This window comes from Kogia breviceps, chromosome 5, assembly GCF_026419965.1.
Source record: "Kogia breviceps isolate mKogBre1 chromosome 5, mKogBre1 haplotype 1, whole genome shotgun sequence".
NCBI classification, from domain to species: domain Eukaryota; kingdom Metazoa; phylum Chordata; class Mammalia; order Artiodactyla; family Physeteridae; genus Kogia; species Kogia breviceps.
This window is the reverse complement of record NC_081314.1, coordinates 45,259,188-45,287,030: the sequence shown is the minus strand read 5'-3', so window position 1 is coordinate 45,287,030 and position 27,843 is coordinate 45,259,188. Positions and strand designations below refer to the sequence as shown.

Here is a 27,843-nt window from a genome sequence, read left to right as displayed (position 1 = left end):
TCTGTAAAACCACCTCAGTCATTCAGTATCACTGTCAGAACACAACAGTCCAAAACCCCTACTGCAAGGTTATGCAACAGCCAAACCACAATCAACCACCAGGAAGCTGGTATCCCCCGCCTCCCATGTCAAGGTGGGCTGAGGATCTGGGGTAGCCGAACACAGGTGTGTGACCAGGAAGGAGAGCAGGAGCCGGGCACAGGGCAATCGGGGCCAAGAAGACCCAAGTTAACCTCTTCACATACCATGTATCTGGAAAATCTCTATCTGAAAGAACCCACTCCCTACCACGCTGGCTTACCGAGGTGCGCCAACAGGGTGATAATATGCAAAGAAGCTTGAACTAGGAGTTACAAGGCTTCATATTTATAAGACCTAAAACCAACCAGGCCCGTTCCTCCCTTGAAAGAAAAGGAGACCCTGGCCCAGAAAGTGGAAGAGACTTTCCCGGGGGGCTGAGGTAGGGCTGGGCTCCGGGGTTCAGTAACTTAATGGAGTTTCTCAAGCATATTCAGCCCTTACAGACAGGAAGACGGGAGGGTTCATGGAGGTCGACGGCTGCTTTTCCTCAGTAATTGTGTGGGGAGGGCAGAGCTCTTGTCTGGAATGGCAGCTGGCATTCTGTGTTCCTGTTTATTACAGTTTATCTCAAGCAGTCATTTCCATTCACCTTTTTAAAAAAACATGAGGCGCAGCTGTGGCTTCACTTTAAATATTGTTCCTTCCAGCCTTTTAATTTTTTCACGGGCTCCTCCCTAATCTTTCACCATAATTGGATGCACCACACTAGAGACAGCACCCCAGAGAAACAAAGCCAGGCAAGTCGGCTTGAGCATCCTCCGACCACACACGGCCCTGTCCGCAGCTCCTTCTGGCAGGAGTAGCCTGGGGACAGAAGGCAAGGCCAGCTTGCCGCTGTTTGCTCTGCTCTGGGACAAAGTGGGAGCCAGTCCTCTACCGTGCTTCATGTTACATTTTCTTGATTTCCTCTCTCTCTCCACTGGTAGAATTTGGATCTATTCCCCAGCCCTGATATGGTGCAGGCTGTGCATTTTCTAGGTCCACACTGACCATCCGAACATCCTTCCAGGTGGCATCAATTCTACGGCAGCTTATTTGTTTGTACGCCTCCCCATTTGGACTCTGAGCTCCTTGAGGGAAAGCCCAGCCTCCCTTTCGTGATCCTGGCCCCACACACAATGCCAGGGACACAGGAAGGCTCTTGGTGAGTAACGCCTGACGGGATCAGGACACTGACTGGCAGGCTATGTGCCTCCGTGTCCTGAAGACAATGGCCTGTGGGACCCAGAGGGTCAGAGGTTGCTCAGAGCAAGGCAGGGCCATGATAGACCGGACTTTCACACCTAGGATTCTGCCAAGGTGCAGGTTTTCCTTCCCCGATAATAAGATGTGCTTTCTGTTGAGTACAGTCTTACTACTATTACTGAACAAACCAGAGGTCCTTAATGAAACATCAGGACCTTCCCCAAGGAAATGGAACAGATGTGTACTCTTTTCCTTCCTTTGCCTGGGTGGAATCTAATTTTAGTCATCATAAAGTGACCTTTCCCCTGAAGGCTGTTTGCCTGACTTTGAAACAACCTTGTAAAATAATCCCTATATACATGAGGTATTTATTAGTGCAACTGGTATAAAAAATTCTACTGTACCCAGGCAGGGATATACCAATTTTCCAGGTGTTTTGGACAACTGACCTCAGAGTGACAGGAGATGAAAGAAGAAATTATTAAAACTTTTATTTTGATTTATGTTTTAAACATCTTATTCTTAAAAATATCTATTTGTATACAGTCAGCCCTCCATGTCTCTGGGTTCTGCATCTGCAGATTTAACCAACCAGAGATCAAAAATATTTGGGAAAATGCCAGAAAGTTCCAAAAAGCAAGACATGAATTTGCCATGTACCCAGCAACTATTTACATAGTATATAACATTTACACTGTATTAGGTACTGTAAGTAATCTAAAGATGATTTAAAGCATACAGGAGGATGTGTGTGAGCTATATGCAAATACCGTGCCATTTCATAAAAGGGACTTGAGCATCCTGGGATTTTGGTATCTGTGGAGATCCTGGAACCAATCCCCTGTGGATACCAAGGGACAACTGTATATGTTTTATACACACAAGATGTATTTTTACAGTGGTATATATGTGTAATTTATGAATAGAATATATGTATATTAAAGGTTTGGGCTCAAAAACATTTTACTGATGAATACAAAGTGAAAAAACCCTACAGACCACTGCTTTATGGCATCTAATTTAATTTTCTAGTTAGTCAGCCAAACAGCAAAAACAAAACAGAGAAAAAAAACGTACAAAAGAAAGATTCTAATTAGGAAAAGTGATTTTTATATTAGCTAATTATTTTCTATCCTTTGTATTTTAAAGAAAGCATATGTTGCCCTGTTTCACTGGAAGTTCTTAAGAAATGATCAATAGTGTTTTTTTAAAAAGGAAGCCTTTGTAGTTGTCATGATATGCATACATTTGAAAGCACTTTGCCTGAGAAAAATAGTTAAAAGCTGAAATGACAACAGAACAACTTCCATGTTTAGGGTCCACCACAATATATACTGATCTCTGGGCATCCTCCATATCTAAAAGTTTCATCTAGTGGTCTTTTGTACTAACCTCTCAGATACCATTTCTCTTGAAGTCACATGGGGTGTTCTACTGCCTTAGTGAGATTAAGGGTTATACAATTCAACTCTGTTTTGTTGTTGTTGATGTTTTAAAGCTACTTGAGCCTTACATGTTTGTCACTTTAGTCAACGCTGTATCAGGTTGCCTGCATACCATGGCTCAGTCATTCCAGGCATCTGGGCTCTCTCTGTTTCTAAGTAGGATGAAACTACAGTGGTCATTACTTTATTGTTATTGCATTAGCAGTGGTATGTCTTTCATTTTCCTAAGTGCAAACTGACCTACACTTTCCTAGCTGAGAAACGCTGTGACAAAGAAAACCGTGACTAGTCCTTTGGCACTGAAAATAGAGGCAACATGAGAACTGTGCACTTGTTCTACTGGGTTGGGTAAGTGCCCGACTCTGATTGCTGAGTGTCCCAAGTATCTTTTGCACACCCACTTCCGGCAGGAGGGGACATCGGAGAGGTGTCAGGGTTTCAAGACTCTGAGCACTTATCCCCTTGGGCCCTCACTTCCTTCATTGGGATCACAAAGGACAAAAACCACACAGAGCAACAAGGCAGGTCATTTAAACCTATTTAAGTTTCAGCTCCTGGAGAAAGAAGATAAATTATTGTGAACTGCTCTACGAAATAAAGTATGTCCTTAAAACAGGCCTCACACTCACACACAATTATGTATATAAGATTTAAATTGCCATATTTTACATTATTATATGTAAAGATCTATCAAGACAGAAGCTTCTATCTCAATCTAGGGGAAAAAACGTTAGTGATGTATTTGATCAAATTAAAAATTTAGGAGCAAGTTTTACTGTTTTAGGATATTTGCCTTTGAGGGAAAACAGGTCTTTCTCTCCAGGTCTATGACGGAAGGTCCCTGATTCTTCATACTGGGCTGTGTTGTGACCTACACTTGACTTATGGGAAATAATAAGGGGGAAGGACATAGTGTTTAGCCTTCTGTGGACAGACAAGCATATGCTTGTAGTTTAATTTCATTACCTCACCCATAAAACTAAAGCTATTTTTACTTGGGGCTGTTATTACCAGACAATTACCACAAAAAACATACCAAAAATATACTTACTGACTTTCAAAAGAAAAGGCAAGCAAAGAATTAGCAGATACTGTATCAGTTTTTTAAAAACCTCACACTTCTCTTAGTAAAACTTTATATTTTTCATTGTTTAAAAAAGCCAAACTTCAAAAGATAGATTAAACATGGTAGTAATTATTTCTTGCAGGTGAACTGTCAACATGTCAGTAATTTAAAAAATTATTCCTTTACATAAAAAGTCTGCCTAGAAACTATATGCATAATAGAATGTTTTTCAACTTCAGAATAACAACATGTGTGTTCCAGTTACTGCTATAATATATTAATGAATACACACTGGGAAACACAGAAAGAAGAGCTCTCCCAGCTTAATGCATTCGATTCTGTGCATTTTGCCTTCCTGAATATATTATGGCAATGGCCACTGAGTGTGGAATTTGGCCACTCCTCAAGGGTGATCTTTCCCCCGGTTAGAAAAATGGTCCGATTGTTTACAAACAAAAGAGCTCTCCCCCCTTACCTTTTTATAATCCCCCTCCATATCCAATGGGGATTCTTGACTGATGATGTCATCCATTCCATCACTGTCCAAATTCATCCTTTAACTGTTTAGAATTTCACTTAAGAAATAACCTCCCATGAATTCTGATAGGCTGACGTGCAGTTGCCCAGGACCCTGGTAACCGCTCATGCTGACATGGAGAGCCAGCTAGGAGTCAGTGTCTGGCTGTACGTAACCTTGCCCCCTTCTGTCCCAGAGACACCGCCCCACCTGGCCTCCCTGGTCTGTCCTGCGCTCCAGCACGGGGGCAGCTGCTGTTCTCCGAGACTAACTCTGCCCTGACACTCACTTGTTGAGACCAGCCTTTCCACGTCTGCCGTCACCTTACCCTGAATGATCCTGCCTGGATTCCTCTCCCCAGCACCTTTTCTACCCCAAGTCGAGGAAAAGCTGATTCAACTCCCCAACTCCCCCCTTCAGGGCTGAATGTGGAGAGGAGTTCCGTAAGGAATCCAGCAACCTTTTTCTGAACCAGGGGTAGAGTGTATGGGATAAAAATAGATGCAAAGCCCAGCCTCGCAGACTTCACTGGTGAGTTAAAAGCCGGGTCTTCCGTGCCAAAACCAAACAGTATAATTTAAAAGTTAACCTGCAAGACAGATGCTTGCCTTTTTTTCCCTTTTTCCCATAACCAACCATTCCTTAAAATCAGATGTAAAAGTCTCATCTTCAGGGAGAAACCCCAGCACAAGAATGAAATTCATTTCCAGCACACTTCCAAATTCATTTCTGCTCCAGGATCGCTGCTTTGTTCTATTAATATAGGCAAGAGAAAAAGATCCATCAACTTTTCTCTAAAAGCCGGTGGCAGGCTTTTTCACAAAAGAGGACGTTCCTTTCTGCTGCTCTCTTTACCCTTTTCCCATGGCTTTTGGTTTTGTTTACTGGCTTTACACACAGAGAAGGAAAAGGCCCACAGCTGGAGGATGTTTTGATGCAAGAAGCAGATAAACAGAAGTGCACACACAAACACACACTCCTCGTTATCGAGTTACTACTGCCATAAACTAAAACTTATATCCAGTATTTTTTAAAAGTTACTGTGTGCAGGAGAAATGGGCCAAAGAAGAATTCAAAGGCCAAGGCTCCGTTCAGCAGCACAGTGTTACAGTCTGACATGCTTAGACAGAAAGCAGCAAATGTACCAGTCAATACTTCTTCCAGTGTGAATTCCTGACCAACCTCAATGCTGTTAAGAACAGAGTTCTAAAGCAAAAGTGCTGCTCAAGACAGCTTTTGGCATCTGAACCTTTGCTGACATGCTCACATCCACTTGCCTACCCTTCCTCTCCACAAATTAAAAAAAAATTCAATTTGTGGTAGACTTGTAGCATCAAGGTGTCTCACTGTAGTAGCCCTACTTCCTTAAAGCAAATATTTTCCCTGCACCCCATGACCCACATCCAAACACCCCTTTAACTCCATCCACCCTCATCCTCCACCTCAATTCCCAAGAGAATGTCTTGTACCTTTGTCAGACAGTTTGATGGAAGTTGTATCTCCCGAGCCACACTTGCTTTTGGTAAGGGCTTCTCTCTAGTAGAGATCTCCCTTGTCCTTGGACACTGTCCACAGAAGGAAACATTAATAGTTCATAAGAGTGCTTTTCAACCGAAATCTTCTGTGGAAACCACATACATTTAGAAGGTAAACATGGGTCTGCTCAGGTTGAAGGAGGGGGCCTACCGTGAATTTCACTTATTTCAGACTCTTACCTAGGTTAGCATCCTAGCCCACTTAGCAGTCTATAATCAAGAGCTAACATGGATGCAGCTATAAAAATTTATTTATTTATTTGGCTGTGCCACGCTGCTTGCAGGATCTTAGTTCCCCGACCAGGGATTGAACCCAGGCCACCACAGTGAAAGCGTTGAGTCCTAACCACTGGACCGCCAGGGAATTCCCAATAAAAACTTAGAGAGTACAAGACTTAGTAAAGTACATAAAACTATAAGCCTAGTTACTAACACCTTTTGACTTTAATTTTAACAGGGTGGCCTTAAATATCCAGTTAAAATGACTGAACCCTCACTATTAACTATGTATATGTATAAACATATTCAAATTAATTTACATACACCAATAATACATTGACCACATACATACATATATATGCATATACATTAATAATATATTACCTTTTGGAGAAGGGCACCTCAAAATCCAAGATGGAAATTCCCCAGCCATACAACAGCAGCAAGGATTAGTACTAAGAAAGTACTAAAGATCATTCCCCTCCTCTACCCCTACATCTTTTCTTGGCGTAAGTGATTCTCTGATAAGTACTATATAGAGACAAGTGATAAAACATCTTCTCTTGAAACTTGGTCCCCAGTGGTGATGAATTTATTTTGCACCCTCCATAAAGAAGTGCTCAGCACATAGACTTGTAATCCAGACCCTTTCCAGAAGGAGCTGCACCACCTCTATCTGGATGGCTTGTGCCGGCTTAAAATACCTGCTATTTTCCTAAAATGTGAACTGATCTTCGATGTTTTCTAGAGCTTTGCTACTCAAAGTGTGTCCTCCGCCCAGAGCAACCACATCACCTGGGAGCGGACTGCAAGTGCAAACGCTCAGCTCTCACCCCAGACCTACTGAATCAAAAAATGCACTTTTAAAAGAGCGCTAGGATTTTTTTGAGAGTGCTTTAAATTTTAGAAGCACAGCTCTAGACCTTGAAAAAATTCATTATAAGAGATTATATTATTTTAGATCATATTTCTAGGCATGGTGGCAAGATCTTGACTTTAGAGGCCTGGGATCAATTCTGTAATTAATTTCACTTCCAAGAGGTCCAAATGAATGCAGGAAAGGAAAAAACAAAACAGAACACAACCTCCAAAGGCTTGAGCTGAACATAATGTTTGGTGGTTTTATAGCAGCTACGCACAAACAAGTGGATAACAGTCATGCATGTCTTTCCTATAGAGAGTTTTTCCTGGTTCCTGCCTCTACGGCTGCCCTCTCTAAAATGAACTGTGCTGGCAAAACATGGGCCCAGATACTAATGCTTCCCCTTAGAAAATGTACACACAGAGCCACTTACAGTCCCTGAGGTTGAAAGGGCCTCACCCCCCTGCCCTGAAATTCAAGGACTAGAATGGAGAGCTTCAGTTTCCTGTCAAGCCATGATCTGAACGGCAAGGTGCATTGCTCATGTGAGCTAATGCTTTTAAATGATCATTATCGGCCACTGGTGGAAATTATTGACTGTGAGAACACCGACCGCATTACAGGGAAATCACTTATGCATTGTCAAAAGATTTTCCTATTCCTATTGATGGAAACTATTTCATCCTGATTAACCTTTTAGCCTCCTACCGCCTTTCCTTCCACCTTAATATCCAAATTCCATGTGCTATACAAACCGACACCTGATTTATAATCTCTTTTCAAATAAACTATTTTCTTCTGTGCAATGTTCGTCTAAATTTGCTTTGCTTTTCAGTTAAGGTATACCGATAGCTAGATAAACCACAAACGTATGCGTGCAATTTTGCAATGGACTTTTCAGTGTAGGTTTAAAAAGTTAAACTAATGGCCTTGGGAGCATGGAGTGGAGGAGGTGAAAGTGTTGGGAGGAGACAGAATGCCAGTCGTTGACCCACATCAGAAAAACTGAGCACCACAGACATCAAGCTTTCTGCCCAGCTGAAGACCTGAGTACAAGAAACTCAACTGCAGTCTCTTGGATGATGGCCGCACAGCTTCCGAGGGAGACCGGGATTAATGCCCTCATTATGTTTTTCTGTGTTCTTAGCATTCTTTCCCTCTTAATGGCTCTCCTACGCTGATTGTCACTAGGCCTTTAGATGGTTGTTTTCTTCTGAATTCAAGCAATTTTGTCAAAGTACTTTCTATTTCAGGAAGCTTGGTAATTTCTGATGCTTCTAGATAGTGCCCAGGGGAATACTAAGTACACCAAGATTTCAAATTTTCCCCTGGTATAGAGAATATAAATAAATGATAGAATACGGCGCTATTGATGTTGAGCTTCTGCATGTGAAATCTTAGTTTAAGATCGTGTGTGTGTGTGCGCACGTGTGTGTGTGTGTGAAGGTGGGGTCTCTACTCTCCAAAAATCATGCATGCACTGATATGTATCATAGTGACGTTTCCATTTCCTTCCCCTCCTCTATCCCCAGCCCCTTTCCAAGAGAAAATACTAGACTTTTGGCTTAAAATATACATATGCACATTTATTTCTTAGAATCGCTTGATGTCTAAAACGTGATGTTTGAGGCCCCCAGTGCTACTTTAAATAGGAATAATGTGCTTGTACTAAATTTCTATTTTAGATCAGGCCCATACTGAAATCCTGTGAAAATGATTTTTTTCCCCCATTTGGGCACCTATCACTGTGCTCCTTTTGTGGTAAAAAATATACAACATTAGATTTTCAGATATACAGCCTAAAAACAAGTGCAGACGAATTTACATCCAGAACGATTTTCTTAATTTTTAAGGTGATGGATATGTAACTCTCTCCTCAGACAAACACACTATCTCAACCAGGCAAAACACAGCTATACCCCAACCAGGCAAAACAATGAAAACAAAGTATTCTTCAGCACTTAACCCTGGGGGAAAAAATTTCCCAATCAAATAAAAATCTATAGAACAAGACAGAAGAATAACTTCATTGAACTTTATGTATTTATTTTTCATTGAACTTATATTTAAAAGCCTGTATCAAATAGTGCACTAAATGCTTTGAAAGTCCCCTCTCCATTAGGTCGATATATTTTTTCCCTGCTATGGATGAAACCAGGCTTAAATTGAGTGGAATCTTAAATGAAGTCAAATTTGATACCTTGTTTTCTCATTCACAGGAAGAGGGAATTGGGAAATGAGCCCTCCCTTGCCCTGGTGTCAATAGGGACAGACTCTATTTCCTTTCTTTTGTTAACCATGAAATAACCCACTAGAATCTGGGCATGAAGGGCTGTTTACTACTTTCTCCAGCAAGAATTTTTAATGTACTATTTAAACTGATATAATCCCTAGTTTTATCATTTGAGACCAATATACGACATCTTTTATTCTATGTGCTGTGTATGACACTTCAATTGGGCTGAAACATTTTGTCCAAGAGGTATCTGGTGTTTCAGGAGCCGGTAAAATTATCCCTCTATATGGTAAAAAGATTTCTGAAAACTTTGCAAAATTCAACACATTAAGAAAGGTGGCTTGAGGATGAGTATTTGCCTCAAATGACCCCAGGTATTTTGAAAAAGTACTTGGGGATGGACCATGAGGTTCACCTTGGGAAAATTCTCTTGGTGAAAGAGAAGTAGGTATGGAGGTGTGTTCTTAAGGCATTGTCTCTGGGAAGCGGGGGTGTCTGTCTCTTTCATTTTCTTCTTTGCACTGTGTCTCCCATCTCGGCATATGGGATGCTGGCAACTGGGCAAGAGGCTCGTAAGCCAGGTATAAGGAATACCAGGATCAGTTTCACCAACTCCCTTTTGCAGTGCACAGATCTGAGCTTCTCTCTGGTATTATGATGCAAAATCCTCATCCTGGGGACTCAAACAGCACCAACTGCAGAAGACGCAATTCAGTCCAACACACATTTATTGAACACATACTCTGTTTGCAGGGCAGGAAATGAAAATCAGGTCTTTGTTCTCAAGAAGCCTGTTGTCTAATGGGGGAGACAGACTTATATGTCACTAGCTGTAAATTGGTTCTAACAGAAGTAAAAGCAAAATGCACTGAGAAGGAGAGAGCTTCCTGAAGGAGGTGACACTTGAGCCTCAGAGTACATCAGCTTGCAACAGGTAGAAGCAGGTGTGTGTGTGTGGCAGACTTTGTAGGCTGAGGCATCACAGCAAAGAAAAAGGACTGATGGCAGTTTGGGGGCAGAAGTATGGGGCTTGGAGGGAGGAGTGTTTCTGCTCAGGGTTCTGATCATGGTTAGGCCTTGACTGCCATACAAAGGGGTTGGAAATTTATCCTAAAGAAAATGGGGAAGCATCAAAGATTTCTACTCTGCTTTTTCATGACCAGGTGTGTATTTGAAGAAGAGTTTCTTTATGCTCCCAAGGGAGGAAAAGGACGAGGGTCATGCACATACCATTTTACTTTCTTTCTCCTCCATTCCTATGGTAGCCAAGAACGTGAGGGTGTGGTTTATATCTGGGGTGGTGATAAGGGAATTTAAGCAATGGAAAGAAAGGGATAAAAGCGTGTCATTGGCTTTACATTCACATCTCGTCTCCAAAACTAACTGCAGGAACAGAGAAGAAAACACTTGGGAGTTTTTAAGCAAAATGGACCCTTTGACCTAAGTGTGTACTTTCAAGTTAATGATATTTCAAAGCTTTCTATCAGAGATCGTTTAGAAGAATCTGGCCTCTTGAAGGCTGCCAGGCCTGAAGCTGTGGGCAAGGCTCTTTCCTGAAGAGACTGGCTTCCTCCCAAGACTGGAAAATGGAGGTTGATAGCTCTATCTTTTAACATGGCTACAACTGAAAGTGACAACACATGCCTCAGTAACCTCTGTGCTAATGTAAACCCTGGGAGGGAGGAAAGTACACGAAGATGATGACAATGTGAGAACCTTTAAAAACAAAACAACCATGAAAAATTCTGCCTGAGCATTTCTCTGTGATCATCCCTCCTTGGATTAAGTTGTTCAAAGCACAGTGCATTCACCCACCTCAAGCAGTGGTTTTTCAAGCTCTTGGAAGCTGTGAAACTCTTTCTTTCAAAACAGTCATCTATTTGGAAAAGCAATACATGAGAATCAGCTATACTTCTACATATCAGTAATAAACAATTGGGAAGTGAAGTGATGCATGGTTTTCCTGGGCTGCTTATAATCTTCACTGAGCCCTTTATGTGCATTGGGAGAAAGTGGCCCTTAATTCATGGTAACTGACTTGCTTATGCAAACAGGTGGCCTCTGGCAGGGACCTGCCAACTCTCAGGCCAGGATGTTAACTAGGAAAAATCCCATTTCACAGATGAGAAAAGTAACAAGAACTAAGGGGATAATCTGACCCACAAACACTGAAACCAGGGCAGATTAATGGTAGGAGGTTAGAACAGGAATAGTGTAAAGTCACCCCAGTGGCCATCAAAACGTAACAAACCACAATGCTACAGAATGTTTACAGTGTCTTTCTTCTTAATCAATTTTATGTTCAGTAGGCCCATCCATCCATTTTATTTGAGAGCTTGTTCTTAGCACTGGGAGAGCAGATGAACACACACCTAAAAATCCCTGCCCTCATGGAGCTTCCATGGGGAGAGGGAGACAGAAAACAGACAAGGGAGTAAAAGTCTGATGGCTGGTGATGAATGCCAAACATAAAATTCAAGTGTAATAGAAATATTGGGATAGAGCTGGGGAGTTGGAAGTTGACGTAGTGAGTCCAGAGAAGGCCTTCACAAGAAGGTGACATCTGAGCAAAGATCTGAAGAAAGTGAGAGAGAAAGCCATGGGGGTTACCAACAGGACAAATATAGGATGCCCGCGTGAATCTGAACTGCACGTAAACAGGGAACAAGTTTTTATTATAAACATGCCCCAAACACTGCAGATGGTTTGCTAAATCTGCAACCCTACACAGGGTACCTGGAGGAAGCACATGTGAGGCAGGAGGGGCAGCAAGTGCAGGGTCAGGCCAGCATGGGGGGGAGGGGAGGAAGGGATGGAGCGAGAGGGATGTGGGAGAGGACTCTGAGAGGAATCAGGGGTGAGGTGATGTAAGACCCTGGGGGCTCTGGGAGGACATTGGCTTTTATGTCGAGGAGGAGAATTTTGAGATGGGTGACAGGCTCTGACTTAGGTTTGTTTTTTGTTGTTGTTGTTGTGGCCTCTCCTGTTGCGGAGCACAGGCTCCGGACGCGCAGGCTCAGTGGCCATGGCTCACGGGCCCAGCCGCTCCAGGGCACGTGGGATCCTCCCGGACCGGGGCACGAACCCGTGTCCCTTGCATCGGCAGGCGGACTCTCAACCACTGCGCCACCAGGGAAACGCTGACTTAGGTCTTGAAAGATCATTTTGGATACTTGTTGAAAACAGACTATGGAATGGGGGCAAGGGCAGGAACAGCACCAGTTAGGAGGCCGTTACTGCTCTGAGGATGACGATGATGGTAACAAGAGTAATAACAATATATATCTAGACACGTGCACCAAAATGTCCAAGTAAGTTTGAGGGGAATGGCCTCTGAAGCCCCATTCATGGGCTCTCCATTAAGAAACCTTGGTACACATTTATGGAGGAAAGAAATCAGTCCTACAAATAAATTCCTTCTACTCACTAAGATGCTAGCCTTGAGGAATTTTCTTTAACCACTACATTATCATCCTTAAGAACAAGTAAATAAATAAATAAATAAGCCTTCATCAGGAAAGGGGAAGTTACTGAAAACCATCAAACTCTCGGGCTTCCCTGGTGGCGCAGTGGTTGAGAATCCGCCTGCCGATGTAGGGGACACGGGTTCGTGCCCCGGTCCGGGAGGATCCCACATGCCGTGGAGCGGCTGGGCCCGTGAGCCATGGCCGCTGAGCCTGCGTGTCCGGAGCCTGTGCTCCGCAACGGGAGAGGCCACAACAGTGAGAGGCCCGCGTACCACCAAAAAAAAAAAAAAACAAACAAACATCAAACTCTCGATATCACCACTGACCATGACGACATCAAGCCAAGCACTTAGAGAAACTGCCCTTTCTGAATCCAAACGCACATGGTGTCCAGTGGGTTCTAAAACTAAGGTTTCTAAGTAGGATTGAGACGTGGTTTCAAGGTTAATGTTTTTGTTTATGCTGAGTTATGAATAAAGGGAGAGCATTTCAAAAGAACATACACATGAAGATAGTCCTATAAAACTCCATGGAGATGCAGAATCTATTGCCTATTATTATCTGCTTAATGCATGTAATTTTGTGAAAATAAGCAATACATACTTCAAAACTATCGAACACATAACAACTGTTATATGTTGTAGTTCATATAAAATAAAGTCAATTTGTCTTCCTCTGGAAGCAGTAGGCTAAAAAATCTCTCCTCTTCAGATGAAGTTGCTGATATTTGACCAATTTTTGACTTGTAAAACCAGTGATTCCATGTTCAACCTAATGAAAAGATATAGGGAATAATCTTATAGTATCTTGCTTTTCAAAAATTAAATTAAATAGCATCTCTGAAAACTGAGCAGAAAAATGATTTTAATTATTATAGTAATTTAATCACCTGTAGCCATGCCATAAGTAGGTTAGGCTCTCCATGGATGTTGACACTATGCTCCCAAACTGTATTCTGTGTAAGTTTTGGTTGTTTCCTCAGCTCATGACCCTTTTCTCTTGGAAAGAATTCCTACGAAGCACAGTCTTGATGTTTAGGATCTATGGCCCTAAATGTACTATAAAATAAAAATACTATAAGACAAGTCTACAGTTACAAAATTCCAATTATTAAGCAGAGAAAAAGTGGATAAATACACTTTCTAGGCACACATTACTTAGCTGAGAAACGACTGCCTTGAGTCGTGTGAGATGTACTATTCTGCCTGCATATATTCACCACTGTGAAACCCGACCTTATGAGAAACACCTGCTGGTCTCAGGTAACCTACCTCACACAAGGAAGAGGCATTGTTAGATTAGAGAAATGGTCTCTTAGAGCTTCTAAACTCGGTCAGTTGAGTGATACCCTGATATTAACTATCCAGGACTTGGACTAGCCATGCTTGCTGCTGCAAAGAGCAATTTCTCTGAGAACGTTCTCGTTGCAACGAGGATACTTTCAATGTTGCCTCCACAGTCCAGCCACACTCTAGAACTGGTCTTCTGAAATCATCTGTGTTTACTTCAAAACTCCAGAGAGCAAATTAACACACAGATGAGTACGTATTACTAAAACTTTTCTATTTGGAGTTTTTTATGCACGTTGGTACCTTAATTCTTATTTACTAGTCATTTAAAACAACACACTAGTAAAAATAAGTTTGGAGAGACATACAAGAGCAACTTTAAACGTCAAGTGCATGTCAGCTAATTTTTGAAAATTCTTAGATCATCAATTATTACTTCCTATTTATATAATTTCCTTCAAGACAATCCTAAAAACTGTATGTGAAGCAAGTCGCAACCCTATGCAATGAGCAAAAATCGTATTTTTCATTGTTATCTACGTGAAATTCCAGATAGATTTTCCTTCTCCAAAGCCCCTGAAATTCAATTACAGTTCAAACCAGTTCGTCTCATTTGCACAGACATACAGAATGTGCAAAGCACAGATCACCTCATTGGATTTCACATATGCTTTAAAGGCCAAAGAAGCCGTGTTTTCTGCCCCATTACTCCCCAGAAAATCTAATTACAATTCAGATACTGTATGCGATGAAGGCCAGGAGTGGAGGATGGCAAAATCCCCTGAAAATCCGGAAAGAGGCAACCTGCTGCTTTGGAAGAGGAAGGCCTCCTCTCCCAAAGGATGCCGGCCTCACAATCAGGCTTTAAATCTTACCTGATACGAACAGTTCTCCTGATGTACCATCTCAGTGCATCCTAGGGCGCAGACCCCAAACAAGACTGCTCAGCGAAGCTGCGGAGGGAAAGCACGGAGCATCCACTGGCGGAGAGCAAGCCCTGGGAAGGCAGGGGCTCCCCGCAGATTAAAATGGATGCTGTTTCGCTGATCAACCTGCGCAGTGGCACTGCCTGTGCCGGGAAGCGCGCAGCGAGCCGAGCTGCTCTCCTCGGAAAGCAGCAGTGAGGCTTACAAACATGGAGCTAGGACCGGGCTGGGGGAGGGGGCGCGCTCATCACTGGCACAATCAGCCAATTATATTATAGGCACAAAGGAAAGGATCAGTCTGGGGCTGGTGTGACCTTCTGGTGCTTTATGAAGGCAGTTAACTGATGTGGAAACATTCTAATCCTCATTAAAGGGAAAAAGGCCGGCGAGGGAGAAGGAGAGAGACAGACACAAATCAATGTTGCAGTTGAACATTTCTAACCTCCGGCATCATCCATCCTGCCCACAGATGCTGCTTGCATGGTGCGTATGAAACAAGAGGCCTTAAGGATCATTTCATAACTTTTAACAGGCGAAAGGGAAAACAATCCATTCTGAATATTGACACTGAAGGGATGTTCTCTGTGTTGAGTGTCTGAAGTGTTTGTCAACTTTATAACTAAAAGGAGGGCCTTCATTCTTTTAAAAAATTATTATTCTGTAATTCTTTTGATTTCCCACTTATTTTTGGCTCTTATCAGCATGCTTTTTAAGTCAAACAGAAATAAGATGAAATAATTTTCCTATAATTTTTTAGGGAGGGAGCTTATTAAAGTCAGTATAATTCATTCATTTCATGAAAAGGAAACCAAACTGCAAGTGTTTTTTTGACAGTAAGGCTATATATATATATATATATATATATATATATATATATATACATATATATATGTCAATGCTGTGACTTGAATATATAGACACCCCCAATATATCACAATATGATTCTAGAGACAGACCATTCCACCTAAGAGACAGTAATGGAAAGGATTCTGGGCTTTCAGATAGTAATCAAAGGACATACAAGTTGGACCATACATGTCTCTGGTAAAAAGAGGAGCCAATTTCTAAAATAATTCAGGGTGGTTCTAGGATTTTAGGATATATAAAGAGGAACGACTAGGCTTATAAATTCGTGAAGTAATTTAATGATAGATAATTTAAAAACTAAACACAATAAAATTTTCTTATCTATATTTCTTAGTCGCCATAGGACAACTCATCTTGCTATTTCTTAATAAAATGGCTCTGAGCAAATCAATGGTATTCAATAAAATCTTGACTGAATTTAAACCATCAAATAAGAAAAATTCAATAGAGATATTATTCTTAAGCTATTTTGGTATAGCTATATCTATCTATCTTCTTAAATAATCTTACTAAAAACTGCAAAGTCTTCATTATGCTATTAATGGAGAAAAACAAGTACTTTTTGCCCGATGAATGGAATCAACATGTTTGACAAGTTTTCATATCAAGCTCGATCTTAAGGAATGATGAGAGTTTGCGTTAGGAATATTTGGTGATATATTTTAAATTTTATAACATCTCTGCTTCTTGGAAAGAAACAAACCTATTTTTCTACATATTCTTAATTTTCGTGATTTGAGATTCTGACATGAGAAAATTGGCCCTCTGAGTTCAACCCCAGAGACACAGTCACAAGCCTGGCTTCAGCTTCCTGGTTAGGACAGTGGAAAGGTGGCAGGAAAGGCCCAGCTGATGATCTCACAGGCTGGCATTTCAGCACTGGTCCAATGGGTTCAAAGGAAAAAGCACTCTGGACATGCACCCTGCAAAGCTCACGGGCCTTCTCCCTGGAATCTAGGAGAGAGCTAGGCCACCTGACATGTGCAAGACTTTTGAGGCCTGTTCGTTGGCGGGTGGTACAATGAGAGCTTGATAAATGAAACAGAAGCCTGAGCTAGATTATGAGTCTTCTTAAAAAGAGGATGAAGAGGGCTTCCCTGGTGGCGCAGTGGTTAGGAGACTGCCTGCCAATGCAGGGGACACAGGTTCGAGCCCTGGTCTGGGAAGATCCCACATGCCGCAGAGCAACTGCGCCCGTGAGCCACAACTACTGAGCCTGCGCGTCTGGAGCCTGTGCTCCTCAATGGGAGAGGCCGTGACAGTGAGAGGCCTGCGCACTGCGATGAAGAGTGGCCCCGGCTCGCTGCAACTGGAGAAAGCCCTCGCACAGAGATGAGGACCCAACACAGCCAAAAATAAATAAATAAATAAATTTATTAAAAAAAAAAAAAAAAAAGAAGATGAAGAAAAGAGGACAGAAACTCTTTAGTGAAAGGAATTAACATGTGACATATCCCCATCCAAAATTTCATCCCTCCTTATTGAGTAATCCATACAAGACAGAGACAGAGACAGACTTCTTTGTGGAGTGCCTTGCTATACAACTGCCCAGATGAAGGCTCTGGAATCCGAAGTATGTGCAAGGAAAAGTAAGCCGAAGTAAAAGTTCCTTTTGCAAGGTAGCAAATCAGATCAAATGGAAATTTTATGCCAAACATAAAACACAATCCCAACTTTCCAAGACAGAACAGCTTTACTTGAAAAGCTGTTAAAACTTTATCCAAGTTACTACTTTGACAATCTATGATCTTAAGGCTTGGGAACATGCTTTCAAGCTATACAAGGCTTAAGAAGTTGCTTCCTGGACTCTGTTCTCTTCTGAAAACTGAAGGCTCTGGGATATATTACATAAACTCCTAAAGACACTTATCATGTGTTGTTTTAAAAAAAAAAAAAAGCCTAAACATGATCCCACTCTTCACAGTTGCTGTTCCATAAATAGTGGAAGTGACTCAGAGGTGGCTCTGGGGAGAACAGATTTCTGACAATTGTATCCTAAATCCTGTCAAAAAACCTCTCAAGAGGTATAAACAAGATAAAAAGAAAAAAGAAAAAGGAATATGTCAAGCAAGCTTCCCTTTACAGTCATTCATTGGAAAGGACTTTGTGTTATAATTTAAACTATGATTTGCTAGTACAAAAAACTTTAAACAGAAACCAGCTGTTCCAAGAACATTTAAGCTAGAATAACTTACCAAGCTACAGTGACATTTGTTATTTTTGGACTAAAAAATATTGATGAACTGTTTAAGTGTGATCTATGTAGCATAGAGATTATTTTTTCTTCTCAGGTCTTCACAACTTCTCTTCCCATAAAAAGTATTGGATTTCAGATTTAGATGGGACCTCAAGAGATAAACTGTTATTTTCCAGATATGGAAACTGAGGCCTAAGAGAGTTGTAACGTGCCCAAGAACATAAATCGTCCAACAGCAGCAAAAAGGCCTCAAAGTAAGAGGAAAAAAAAAACAAACCTTCAGATTTTCTTTGTGAGTGTGTTCACACAAAAAATGCTAAATTGAGGGCCACTAGACTTGGAGAAATAAACCCCCTTTGACTGAGCCAATGTAGGCTGGCCTTGAAATCAAAATCCATCATAAGGTAAGAGGGAGGTTGCAGTGTGGTTCAATCTAAATCCGAATCCAAGGTATGTTTTAAAAGAAGAAATATTAGAGCATTTCCTCATTAAGCTAATGATCCTATTTCTGCCACCAATCAAACTATTATGTCTTTAAATCCAGAAAAATATTTTTTCATTTGTGGCAATTAATAGCAACAGAATGAAGATGGTCAACAGACACATGAAAAGATGCTCAACATCACTAATCATCAGGGAAATGCAAATCAAAACCATAATGAGATATCAGTTCACATCCATCAGAACGGCTGTCATCAAAAAGACCACAAATAACAAGTGTTGGAGAGGATGTAGAGAAAAGGGAATCCTTGTGCACTGTTGGTGGGAATGTAAATAGGTATAGGCACTATGGAAAACAGTATGGAGGTTCCTCAAAAAAATTAAAAATAGGACTACCATATGATCCAGCAATTCCACTTCTGGGTATTTTCCCCAAGAAAACAAAAACACTAATTCAAAAAGATATATGCACCCCTATGTTCATTGCAGTATTATTTATAATAGCCAAGATACAGAAGCAACCTAAGTGTCCACCAACAGATGAATGGATAAAGAAAATGTGGCATATATATACATTACTCAGCCATAAAAAAAGACGGCACTCTTGACATTTGCGACAACATGGATAGACCTAGAGGGTATTATGTTAAGGAAATAAGTCAGACAGAGAAAGACAAATACTGCATGATTTCCACTGCAGTATTCCACTGTGGAATACTGCATAAATTCCACTTATATGTGGAATTTAAAAAACAAAACAAATGAACAAACATAACTAAACAGAAACAGACTCATAGCTACAGAGAACAAACAGGTGGTTGCTAGGGAGAGGGGGCAAGGGGTGAAAAGAAAAAAAAAAGGTAACCATGTGAGGTAATGAATGCTAATTAGCTTGACTGTGGTGATCACTTCACAGTGTATATTAATGTGAAAGCATCACATTGTACACCTTAAATATATAAAAATTTTGTCAATTATACCTCAAAAACACTGAAAAAAAAGATTAAAATAAATAAATTTTTGAAATAGCAACAGAATGAAGGTGGTTTTTTTGGGGGGGTAGTAAATATAGGGGTTAAAAAGTCACATCTGCAGGTCATCTGAGAATACAGTTTCAAAAATGAATTACTGGGCTTCCCTGGTGGCGCAGTGGTTGAGAGTCCGCCTGCCGATGCAGGGGACACCGGTTCGTGCCCCGGTCCGGGAAGATCCCACATGACGCGGAGCGGCTGGGCCCGTGAGCCATGGCTGCTGGGCCTGCGCGTCCGGAGCCTGTGCTCCGCAACGGGAGAGGCCACAACAGTGAGAGGCCCGCGTACCGCAAAATACAGAGGAGTATACATTTGTCAAAACTCATTGAATAATACATTTAAGATTTGTGCATTTCATTGTATGTAAAATTTACCTCAAAAGAATAAAAAAAAGATCCGGTTAATGATATGCAGCTGAAGTATTTAGGGGACGGCTGAGGGATGTCTGCAACTCTTTAAATGCATCAAATAAATGAGATGAATTGATGGATGGATAGATGGAAAGCTGCTGATGAAGGGAGTTTAGTAAAACAGTAATTGCAGAATCTGTATGGTGCATAAATGGAGATTCACCTAAAAACTTTTCAGTTTGAAACAGCTTGTAATGAAATATTGGGGAAAAATGAAGTTATTGGGGGTGGGGAAGATGAGCAAGAAAGTCATTGTTTTAAGCAATAACTTTTAAGCTTTTCCTTAGGAATTTGTGGAAAGCAGGTAGACATTTTATATAGCGTTATGTTGTGCTTCTTTACCAGGCAAGGGAGGAAAAGGAATTATGAGGAAAATTAATCCTGTTCACATCAAGGGGAATCGGGTCCTTGAATAACCTGCCCAAAGAAGATCACAGTCAGAGTCACCAATGACGACAAACCTTAGAAAATGGCTTTACAGTTTACAAAGTACTTTCCCAACGTCTCCTTTGACTCGTACAACCTTGTGGTTGAAAGAAATTCCTATCATGTGCCACGTGAGGAAGTGTGTCTGCCCCCAAGGAGTTTGGTAAGGGAAATAAGGCAGTATACAAATGACTGCATAGAGTGATGAATGAGTTAAGTGCTACCAAAGAGATTTTGTTGTTTGCTCACTAGGAATTCAGGAGAGCAAGAGACCTCTTAGCTAGGTTAGCCAGGAGACGGCAATAATCTTGTTCATTTGGTTGTTTCCTTCTTGAATGTCTGTCTTATCTATTTCTAGATTAATGTAAATTTCCTTAGAACTTGGATCATGGTTGGTTAATTCAGTGCTATTATCCCCAACATTTGGAATAATACCTGGCATATAATAGGCTCTCAGTATTTTTAAATGAAAGAATACATGATTATGACTTTCAGAAAGTGACTTCATTGCTCTTAGCCTCAGTTTCCTCATCTATAAACTAAGGATGTTAATTCCTGGTTTATTGGGTTGATGACAGGATAAAATGAGAATAACATGTAAAACAGCTCTTAGGTGCCCTGGAAAGGAACAGAAATGGATTTTTTCCCCTTCTCCTAATTAATTAAAGGCAATATCAACAGTCCGAGGAATAAAGAGAGGCCTGAAGGATGGAGATGATAGTGGGAATGGAAAGTTAAAGACAGAGGAATGTATTCCATGAGACTGTGAAAAACAAACTGACAGCACCTAACCAGTGATCTGACCTGGAAGAGTGAATAGGACACGGGGTCATGAGGTTTCGAGACCACTGCCAGAGTAAACTTGGTGCTGTGAAAAGAAACAGGAAGTTCGAAGGAGGAACTGATTCTGAGGGATTGGGTTGCAGTAATGAGGTCTTTTATTTTTCACCATAAAGTTTTTTTTTTTTTTTTTTTTAACATCTTTATTGGAGTATAATTGTTTTACAATAGTGTGTTAGTTTTCCCTCTACAACAAACTAAATCAGTTATACATACACACATGCTCCCACATCTCCTCCCTCTTGCATCACCCTCTCTCCCACCCTCCCTATCCCACCCCCCCAGGCGGTCACAAAGCACAGAGGTGATCTCCCTGTGCTATGCAGCAGCTTCCCACCAGCTATCTAATTTACATTTGATAGTGTATATATGTCCCTGCCACTCCCCCACTTCGTCACAGCCCACCCCTCCCCCCTTTTATTTTTCACCATAAAGTTTTGAGTTGAAGGTGCAGGAGGCAACTGGGGCTCAAAAGAGAAGTCAGGTCAACAGATAGAACGTGGGGGTCTTTTGCGGGGAGAGGATAGTTGCAGAAATGGATGAGATGAAGGGAGAGATTGTAGAGAAAGGACTGATCAGAAACAAAGACATCACGGTGGTGGGTACATCAATCCGGGGGCTGGGGGTGGGGGAGGGGAATTAGGCTTGCTAATCAGCTGACCCTGAGATGAGGAGATTATCCTGGGTTATCCAGGCGGGCCCAATGTTATCACGAGGGTCCTTATAAGGTACAAGGAGGAGGCGGCAGAGGAAGAACCAGAGACATGGCAGCCTGAGCAAGACTATGCCCAGCGTTGTTGGCTTTGAAGACACAGGAAGGATCACAAGCCCAGCAATGTGGGAGGCCTCTAGAAAAGGGAAAAGGCAAGGAAGTGGATTTTCCCTTAGAGCCTCCAGAAGGATTGCAGCCCTGCTGACACCTTGATTTTAGTTCGTGAGATTCATTAGGGACTTCTGACCTCCAGAATTGTAGGATAATAAATGTATATTGATTTAAGTCACTAAGTTTGGGGTGATCTTTTTTAGCTGCAATAGAAAATGACAATCCCCTTGGGTGAAAACCAGCATTCAGAGGGCATGAGGAAGCAAAGGGGGTGTGGCCGACAAGGTGAGAGGAGAAGGAAAGCCAACAGAGTGAGGAGTCAAGAGGAGAGAGCTCCATGGCTTCAAATACGGCAGGGAAGCAGAAAAGACTAACAGGTGGAAAGGGAAACACAACCAAAAGCCATAAGTTTTGACAGTGAGGAAGTCATCAGTTTCCCTTGAGAGAATACTAGTGTGTCAGGGGTGGAAGCCAAGTTACAAGTGGTTAAGAAGTTGAGGGACTGTGTAGAGAGCAGTCTGTAAAGAAGGTTGTGGATGAATTAGAGCATTGGGGCGGTAGCTTGAGTGTATAATGGAATCAGAGAGGTGCTTGGTCTTTAAGATAAGGAGATCCAAACATCTGTGTGGGCAACAGGGAAGGAGCCAGCAAGAAGGGAGAAATTGACTATGGTGTGTGGGAAATAACTGGTAGGGCCAGGTCCTGGACAAGTTAGATCAGGATCATGTAACAGGGCTTCATTCAGCCTTGGAACCGAAGATATGGGCAGTGAAATCACAAAGGAATGTTGAGTAAAGAGGAGGTTGTAGTGGAGATGGAGAAAGATGCAGGAGCACACATGGGTGAGTATCTTGATTGGGTCCTTGAAGGAGGAAAGATGGCAAAGACTTCAAGGACTGGGAGGCTGGCTAGAATGGAATCAGAGAGGCGGACCAGTGTGGGGGAAGCTCTTCTAAGATATTTTGTAGAAGGTGTTGCTGTATCACTTGAGAATATTCAAGTAATGCTGATTAATTCCAAAAAAGAAAAACAAATGGGCTAGATGAAACTTATAAGCTGTGTTAAGCATAGATAATGAATATGTAGTGACTCGTCAGACACAGTGAAATGTGCAAGATTTAGACGATGAGGCAGAGTTCATGAGATGTGAAGTATTAAAAAGTAAGTTAAGGGCTTCCCCTGGTGGCACAGTGGATAAGAATCTGCCTGACAATGCAGGGGACACAGGTTCCATCCCTGGTCCGGGAAGATCCCACGTGCTGTGGAGCAACTAAGCCCTGTGGACCACAACTGCTGAGCCTGCACACTAGAGCCCATGAGCCACAACTACTGAGCCTGCGCTCTAGAGCCTGTGAGCCACCACTACTGAGCTCATGTGCCACAACTACCAAAGCCTGCGCACCTAGAGCCCATGCTCCGTGACAAGAGAAGCCACTGCAATGAGAAGTCTGCGCGCTGCAATGAACAATAGCCCCCGCTCGCCACAACTAGAGAAAGCCCGCGTGCAGCAATGAAGACCCAATGCAGCGAAAAATAAATAAATAAAATAAAAATTAAAAAAAAAAGAAGTTAGTTAACTGGATGTCTTAGACCTAGATCAAGCTGAGCATAGAAAGGGATGGAAAGACTAAAGAAGCACCTAATACTCATGACACACTAAATAACCACTAGGCACTCAATATTCATTAGATGGTACACTGACTGCCCATTGGTGACACCCATTCTGGCCCTATGTGTCCTCTGCCCAAGAAATACAATCCCATAGCTGCTTATCAGGTGAGGGGGTAAGCTACAGAGGGAGCCTGAGGGACTTGCCCCTGTGTCTCTGATAAAGCAGGTTGTGTGTCATTGGCAGACACCTTCTGTCTAATTGGGCTTCCCTTCTACAACCTCCAGGCTGACTTGTAACCATATCATCAACAGGGAAGGCGGCTGTGGCAGAAAGCCTGGATATGTAAATAGTGCATAACCCAAGACTCAGGTAGTGCGGTCCTTCACATTCCTGGACCATATCCCAAGTAGGATTCTGGCACCAATTCCAATTCATGTGGAGGTGGGATTTTCCCTACATGAAAACGCAGGTTCTTGCATACCAACTGGGTGTCCTACAATTCAGCTCAGTTCTGATACTCTCTACCTGGAGATAGCATCAGATTCCATAGGTTGAGGGCTCAGTCCATGTGATTGTCCCCCCTCCCCACTTCACATGCCAAATGCGAGTCCAGGTTGTTACCTGTGCTCCTGACCAACAGGCTATAGATGGGAGGTTCCAACGACCCTCTCCTTGGGTTCAATTAATTTGCTAGAGCAGCTCACAGAACTCAAAGAAACATTTTGCTTATTAGATTACTGGTTTATTATAAAAGGACATAACTCAGGAACAGCTAGGTGGGAGAGATGCACAGTGCAAAGTATGGGGAAAGGCAAAGAGCTTTCATGCCCTCTCCCCGAGCATTCCACTCTCCCTAAACCCCCAAGTGCTCACCAACCTGGAAGCTCTCTGAACCCTGTCCTTTTTGGATTTTTATGAAGGCTTCATTTCATAGGCGTGACTGATTAAATCACAGGCCACTGGCGACTGATTCAACCTCTAGCCCCTCTCTGAGGTCAGGGGGGTGGGACTGAAAATTCCAACTCTCTAATCCCAAGGGTTTTAGGAGCTCTGTGCCAGAAGCAGGGACGAAGACCACATCACAATATCACACTAAATATGGCAGCTCATCCCATCTCTTTCCCTTGCATCTTGACACACATTTTAAATTGATTTAATCAGCTGTGATTTGAGTATCTTAATTTGGTCTGAGACTTCTTGGAGGAGTGCCTGGTAGTGGACTTGGAGGCTACTATTGCACCAAGGTCATTTCCCACAGAAAAGGATGCTTGGTATTTGTATAGTCCCACAGCTTCTTCCCACATAATCTGAGCCCCAGAAATGAGAAGAGAGAGAAGGGTAAAAATAGGTTGTAATTTTTTATCCTTATAACAAAATTACCTGAGAATCTTACAAGTGTATGTGTCAACTAATTTACTCAGAAGTTTTGACCATTCTGCGGACGGTTACACCTGTGTTTATCCTTTCAGATATTAAAAAACAGTTGCCAGAGTCAACTGTGAGTCAATGGCTGTCACTTTTTAAGTATTAGACTCTGCTTTTCAAATGAAAACTAACGTACCAAACAATCAAAATTGTTTTTAATCAAAGTAAAATTATTTTTCATTCCAATTGATATTATTTACTTATTAAATCCCTCACAGGGAACATGAGGCTGTTTTGTTATACAGAAACACTTGAAAACAGAATTTATAGCAGTCAGTTACAGTCTTATTCTGACTGTATTTTTACATTTATGTCTTTATTTTGTTTGTGCCACACCAAGAGAATCCTGTTTCGCACAGATAAGTGGTTGGAAATGGTAACAGTCCTTTATAATAGCTTATGCTGCAATCTCCGGATATTCTTCATTAAACATGTCCGGGAGCTTGAAAGCAAAGTCACAAGAAATTTATTTCAAAATCGGTTTACTAATAACATACAGCAACTGCTCACATTTCTTATTAAAAACAAGATAAGAAAAGACAGACTACCCAAACTGACAATACATCATCAACCAGGAACCAGACCTCCTCATTTGATACATTGGGCATTCACTTGTGATTTGCACAATCCACCTGTTAGGCTTGATGTGGAATGTACCAAACAGATGTGCCGCCCCTAACCTGGCACTGAACCCAGCTGGGCCTCTTGGACGGCCCAGATCATTTTTCCCACCTGGACATGCACAGGCACGAACTTTCAGCAAGACCAGTATAGAGCCACCACCTTCACGGTCAATGACACATTTACAAGTACAGTTTTGAGAACTGTAAAAGACTACTTAACCTGGCAGGACAAATTAATATGCTGATGTCAGAAAAGGGGACAGAGTGAAGTTCTTTGCATAGATATGAGGGAATGAACCCCTACAGTTTGGGCTGAAATGTTGTTATATGCTTCTCACCATGGCTTTATAGGACAACTCTTCTCCAAATGCCCAGAGCCTCACAATCTCATTTGCATCTCTATTCTGAATTGCTTTCACATCTCAGAACTCTTTAATTTCCAATTTGATTTTTTAGGGGCTGAGGTGTTTATCAGTTCATATAATAGGTGCATATGAACCTCTAAAAATACCTCCAGCAGCTCTGGGTTTCTACAGATAGTTTGAAATCTGATGCATCAGGCAATGCTGTAGCCATGGCCTCCCTCTCCCTCTAGAATATTGAGATGGTTTATATTTCAATAGAATCTGCCAAAGTGCTTGTTTATTGGACACTAACCTAGTCCTCTCCCCATAGTACTCTCTGGCCAACCCTGACTGAAATTCACACACTGCAGAAAAATAGTAACTGACTCACAGATAAATTTGGGTGAAGTCTACATGGTTTCATCCCCAATTGTGCCAATGTTTAAGGACCATTTCTTTTAGTCTCCATTTAGTCTCTGGCTTTGTAGTCAGAGAGAACAGTGGCAGAAAAAGTGAAAGGTAGTATAAACCTGCCAGGGCTAACACAAGAGTTTCCAAAGAAACATAAGTTGGTCTGTCAAGAGGGGCCAAGCCAGACCTCACACAAAGTGTGTGTGTGTGTGTGTGTGTGTGTGTGTGTGTGTGTATGTGTTTGTGTAGGGGAAGAAGGGCACACACCTCCCCTTCATCCCCACTGATAGCCTTACCTACCAATGTAAGTGCATTTAGGTAAAGCAACACATGAAATCCCTGACCACAAAAAAGGCTGTTTATCTCTCTCAGGTGGTGGTTGATTTAAAACCAGACTCAAGAGTATTAGGGAAGGGAACTGACCCTCATCTTGAAGAAAGGTGACCTCTAGTGGACAATTGTGTTTTGCAATCAGTTCAAACTGAATAGGATTAGAGAACAAAAATAATGTTAAAAATATGCTCCATTGTCCTACTGACATTTCAATGATATTTTTAATACCAGTTATAAATATAAATACATAAGTCTTCATTAATAAAAGAGTATAAAAGTCACACTAATGCTAATATAGCCAAAATTATAATCTAGGCCATCGTTGACGGTTCCGGAATGGATGGAGCCTTGAACCAGGATTCATAGGCCTGGGTTCTGGGCTCGACTGTGCCTCTGACTAGATGTATTCTCTTGGGCAACTTCATATGTAAGAGCCTTTTTTTCCCAATCTATAAAATGGGTTTATGCACAAACTCAACTCCTTGTAACCCCCACTCTGCCCCCCTCTTTCAGGCTACCATATGGTTGTCCTTTAAAATCAAGTTTATTTTACATGATGAGGCTTCCAAATCAGCAACAACATCAACCACAAAACAAAATTAATATCACATTATATATTAGCACTTGGTAGGTCCACAAAAACTATCTGCTTTCAACTTAAGGTCTTTCCTAATATAAATGTAATGAAAGGCAATGATTTTCAACTTTTCTTTTTACACTGACTGTGGGAAAATGTATTTCAAAACTTAAACACATAGATTATTAGTTTATTATGAAATTTTAGTTTATTATGAAAGTTAGAGCTATTTTCAAAAATTTATTTCATAGAAAACAAAAATAATGAAAAGAAGGGAAACATAATAATTTATGAGTATATATCTCTTCTGAAAACTACCTGTTCACCAAGTGACATATATTCCTACTTTATCATTGAACACAGGTCAGAGGCATAATAATTTAGGATTAAACTCAACATAATCTCTAAGGAACTATTAAAATTCTTTAGTTGTCTTTAAATCTTTTTCTCCCCCTCAATACAAGAGCAGTGTTGAAAAGCAACTAGTTATAATGGGATTTAGTACTTAAGAGCTTCCTAGGGTAAATTCTCTAACCAGCTTTCCCAGGGCCAGTTAAACAGCAATCTGGAATGGTTTTATAAGCTTTCTCATTCTTGCACCTCAAAAGAGGTGATTTTAGTTGCTAAAAGGCAGGAGACAAAACACTAGTCTAAA

At 41.5% G+C, this 27,843-nt stretch overlaps 1 protein-coding gene across 11 annotated transcripts in view; it reads right to left on the bottom strand.

Annotated features, from left to right (window-relative positions):
• The window catches only part of SCHIP1 (schwannomin interacting protein 1), a 799,100-nt gene that overhangs the window by 37,805 nt on the left and 733,452 nt on the right, over positions 1-27,843 (bottom strand). The window contains exon 1 of one of the 11 annotated variants that reach the window (XM_059064989.2): positions 14,778-15,115. The exons of 7 other annotated variants lie outside the window; for them this stretch is intronic. In XM_059064989.2, the coding sequence (XP_058920972.1) occupies positions 14,778-14,807 (30 nt within the window). In that variant the 5' untranslated portion in view covers positions 14,808-15,115. Of the gene's footprint in view, positions 1-4,252; positions 4,742-14,777; positions 15,116-27,843 lie in introns of those variants that run through there. 3 more of the 11 variants (XM_067033921.1, XM_067033920.1, XM_059064988.2) reach the window with 3 other exon arrangements.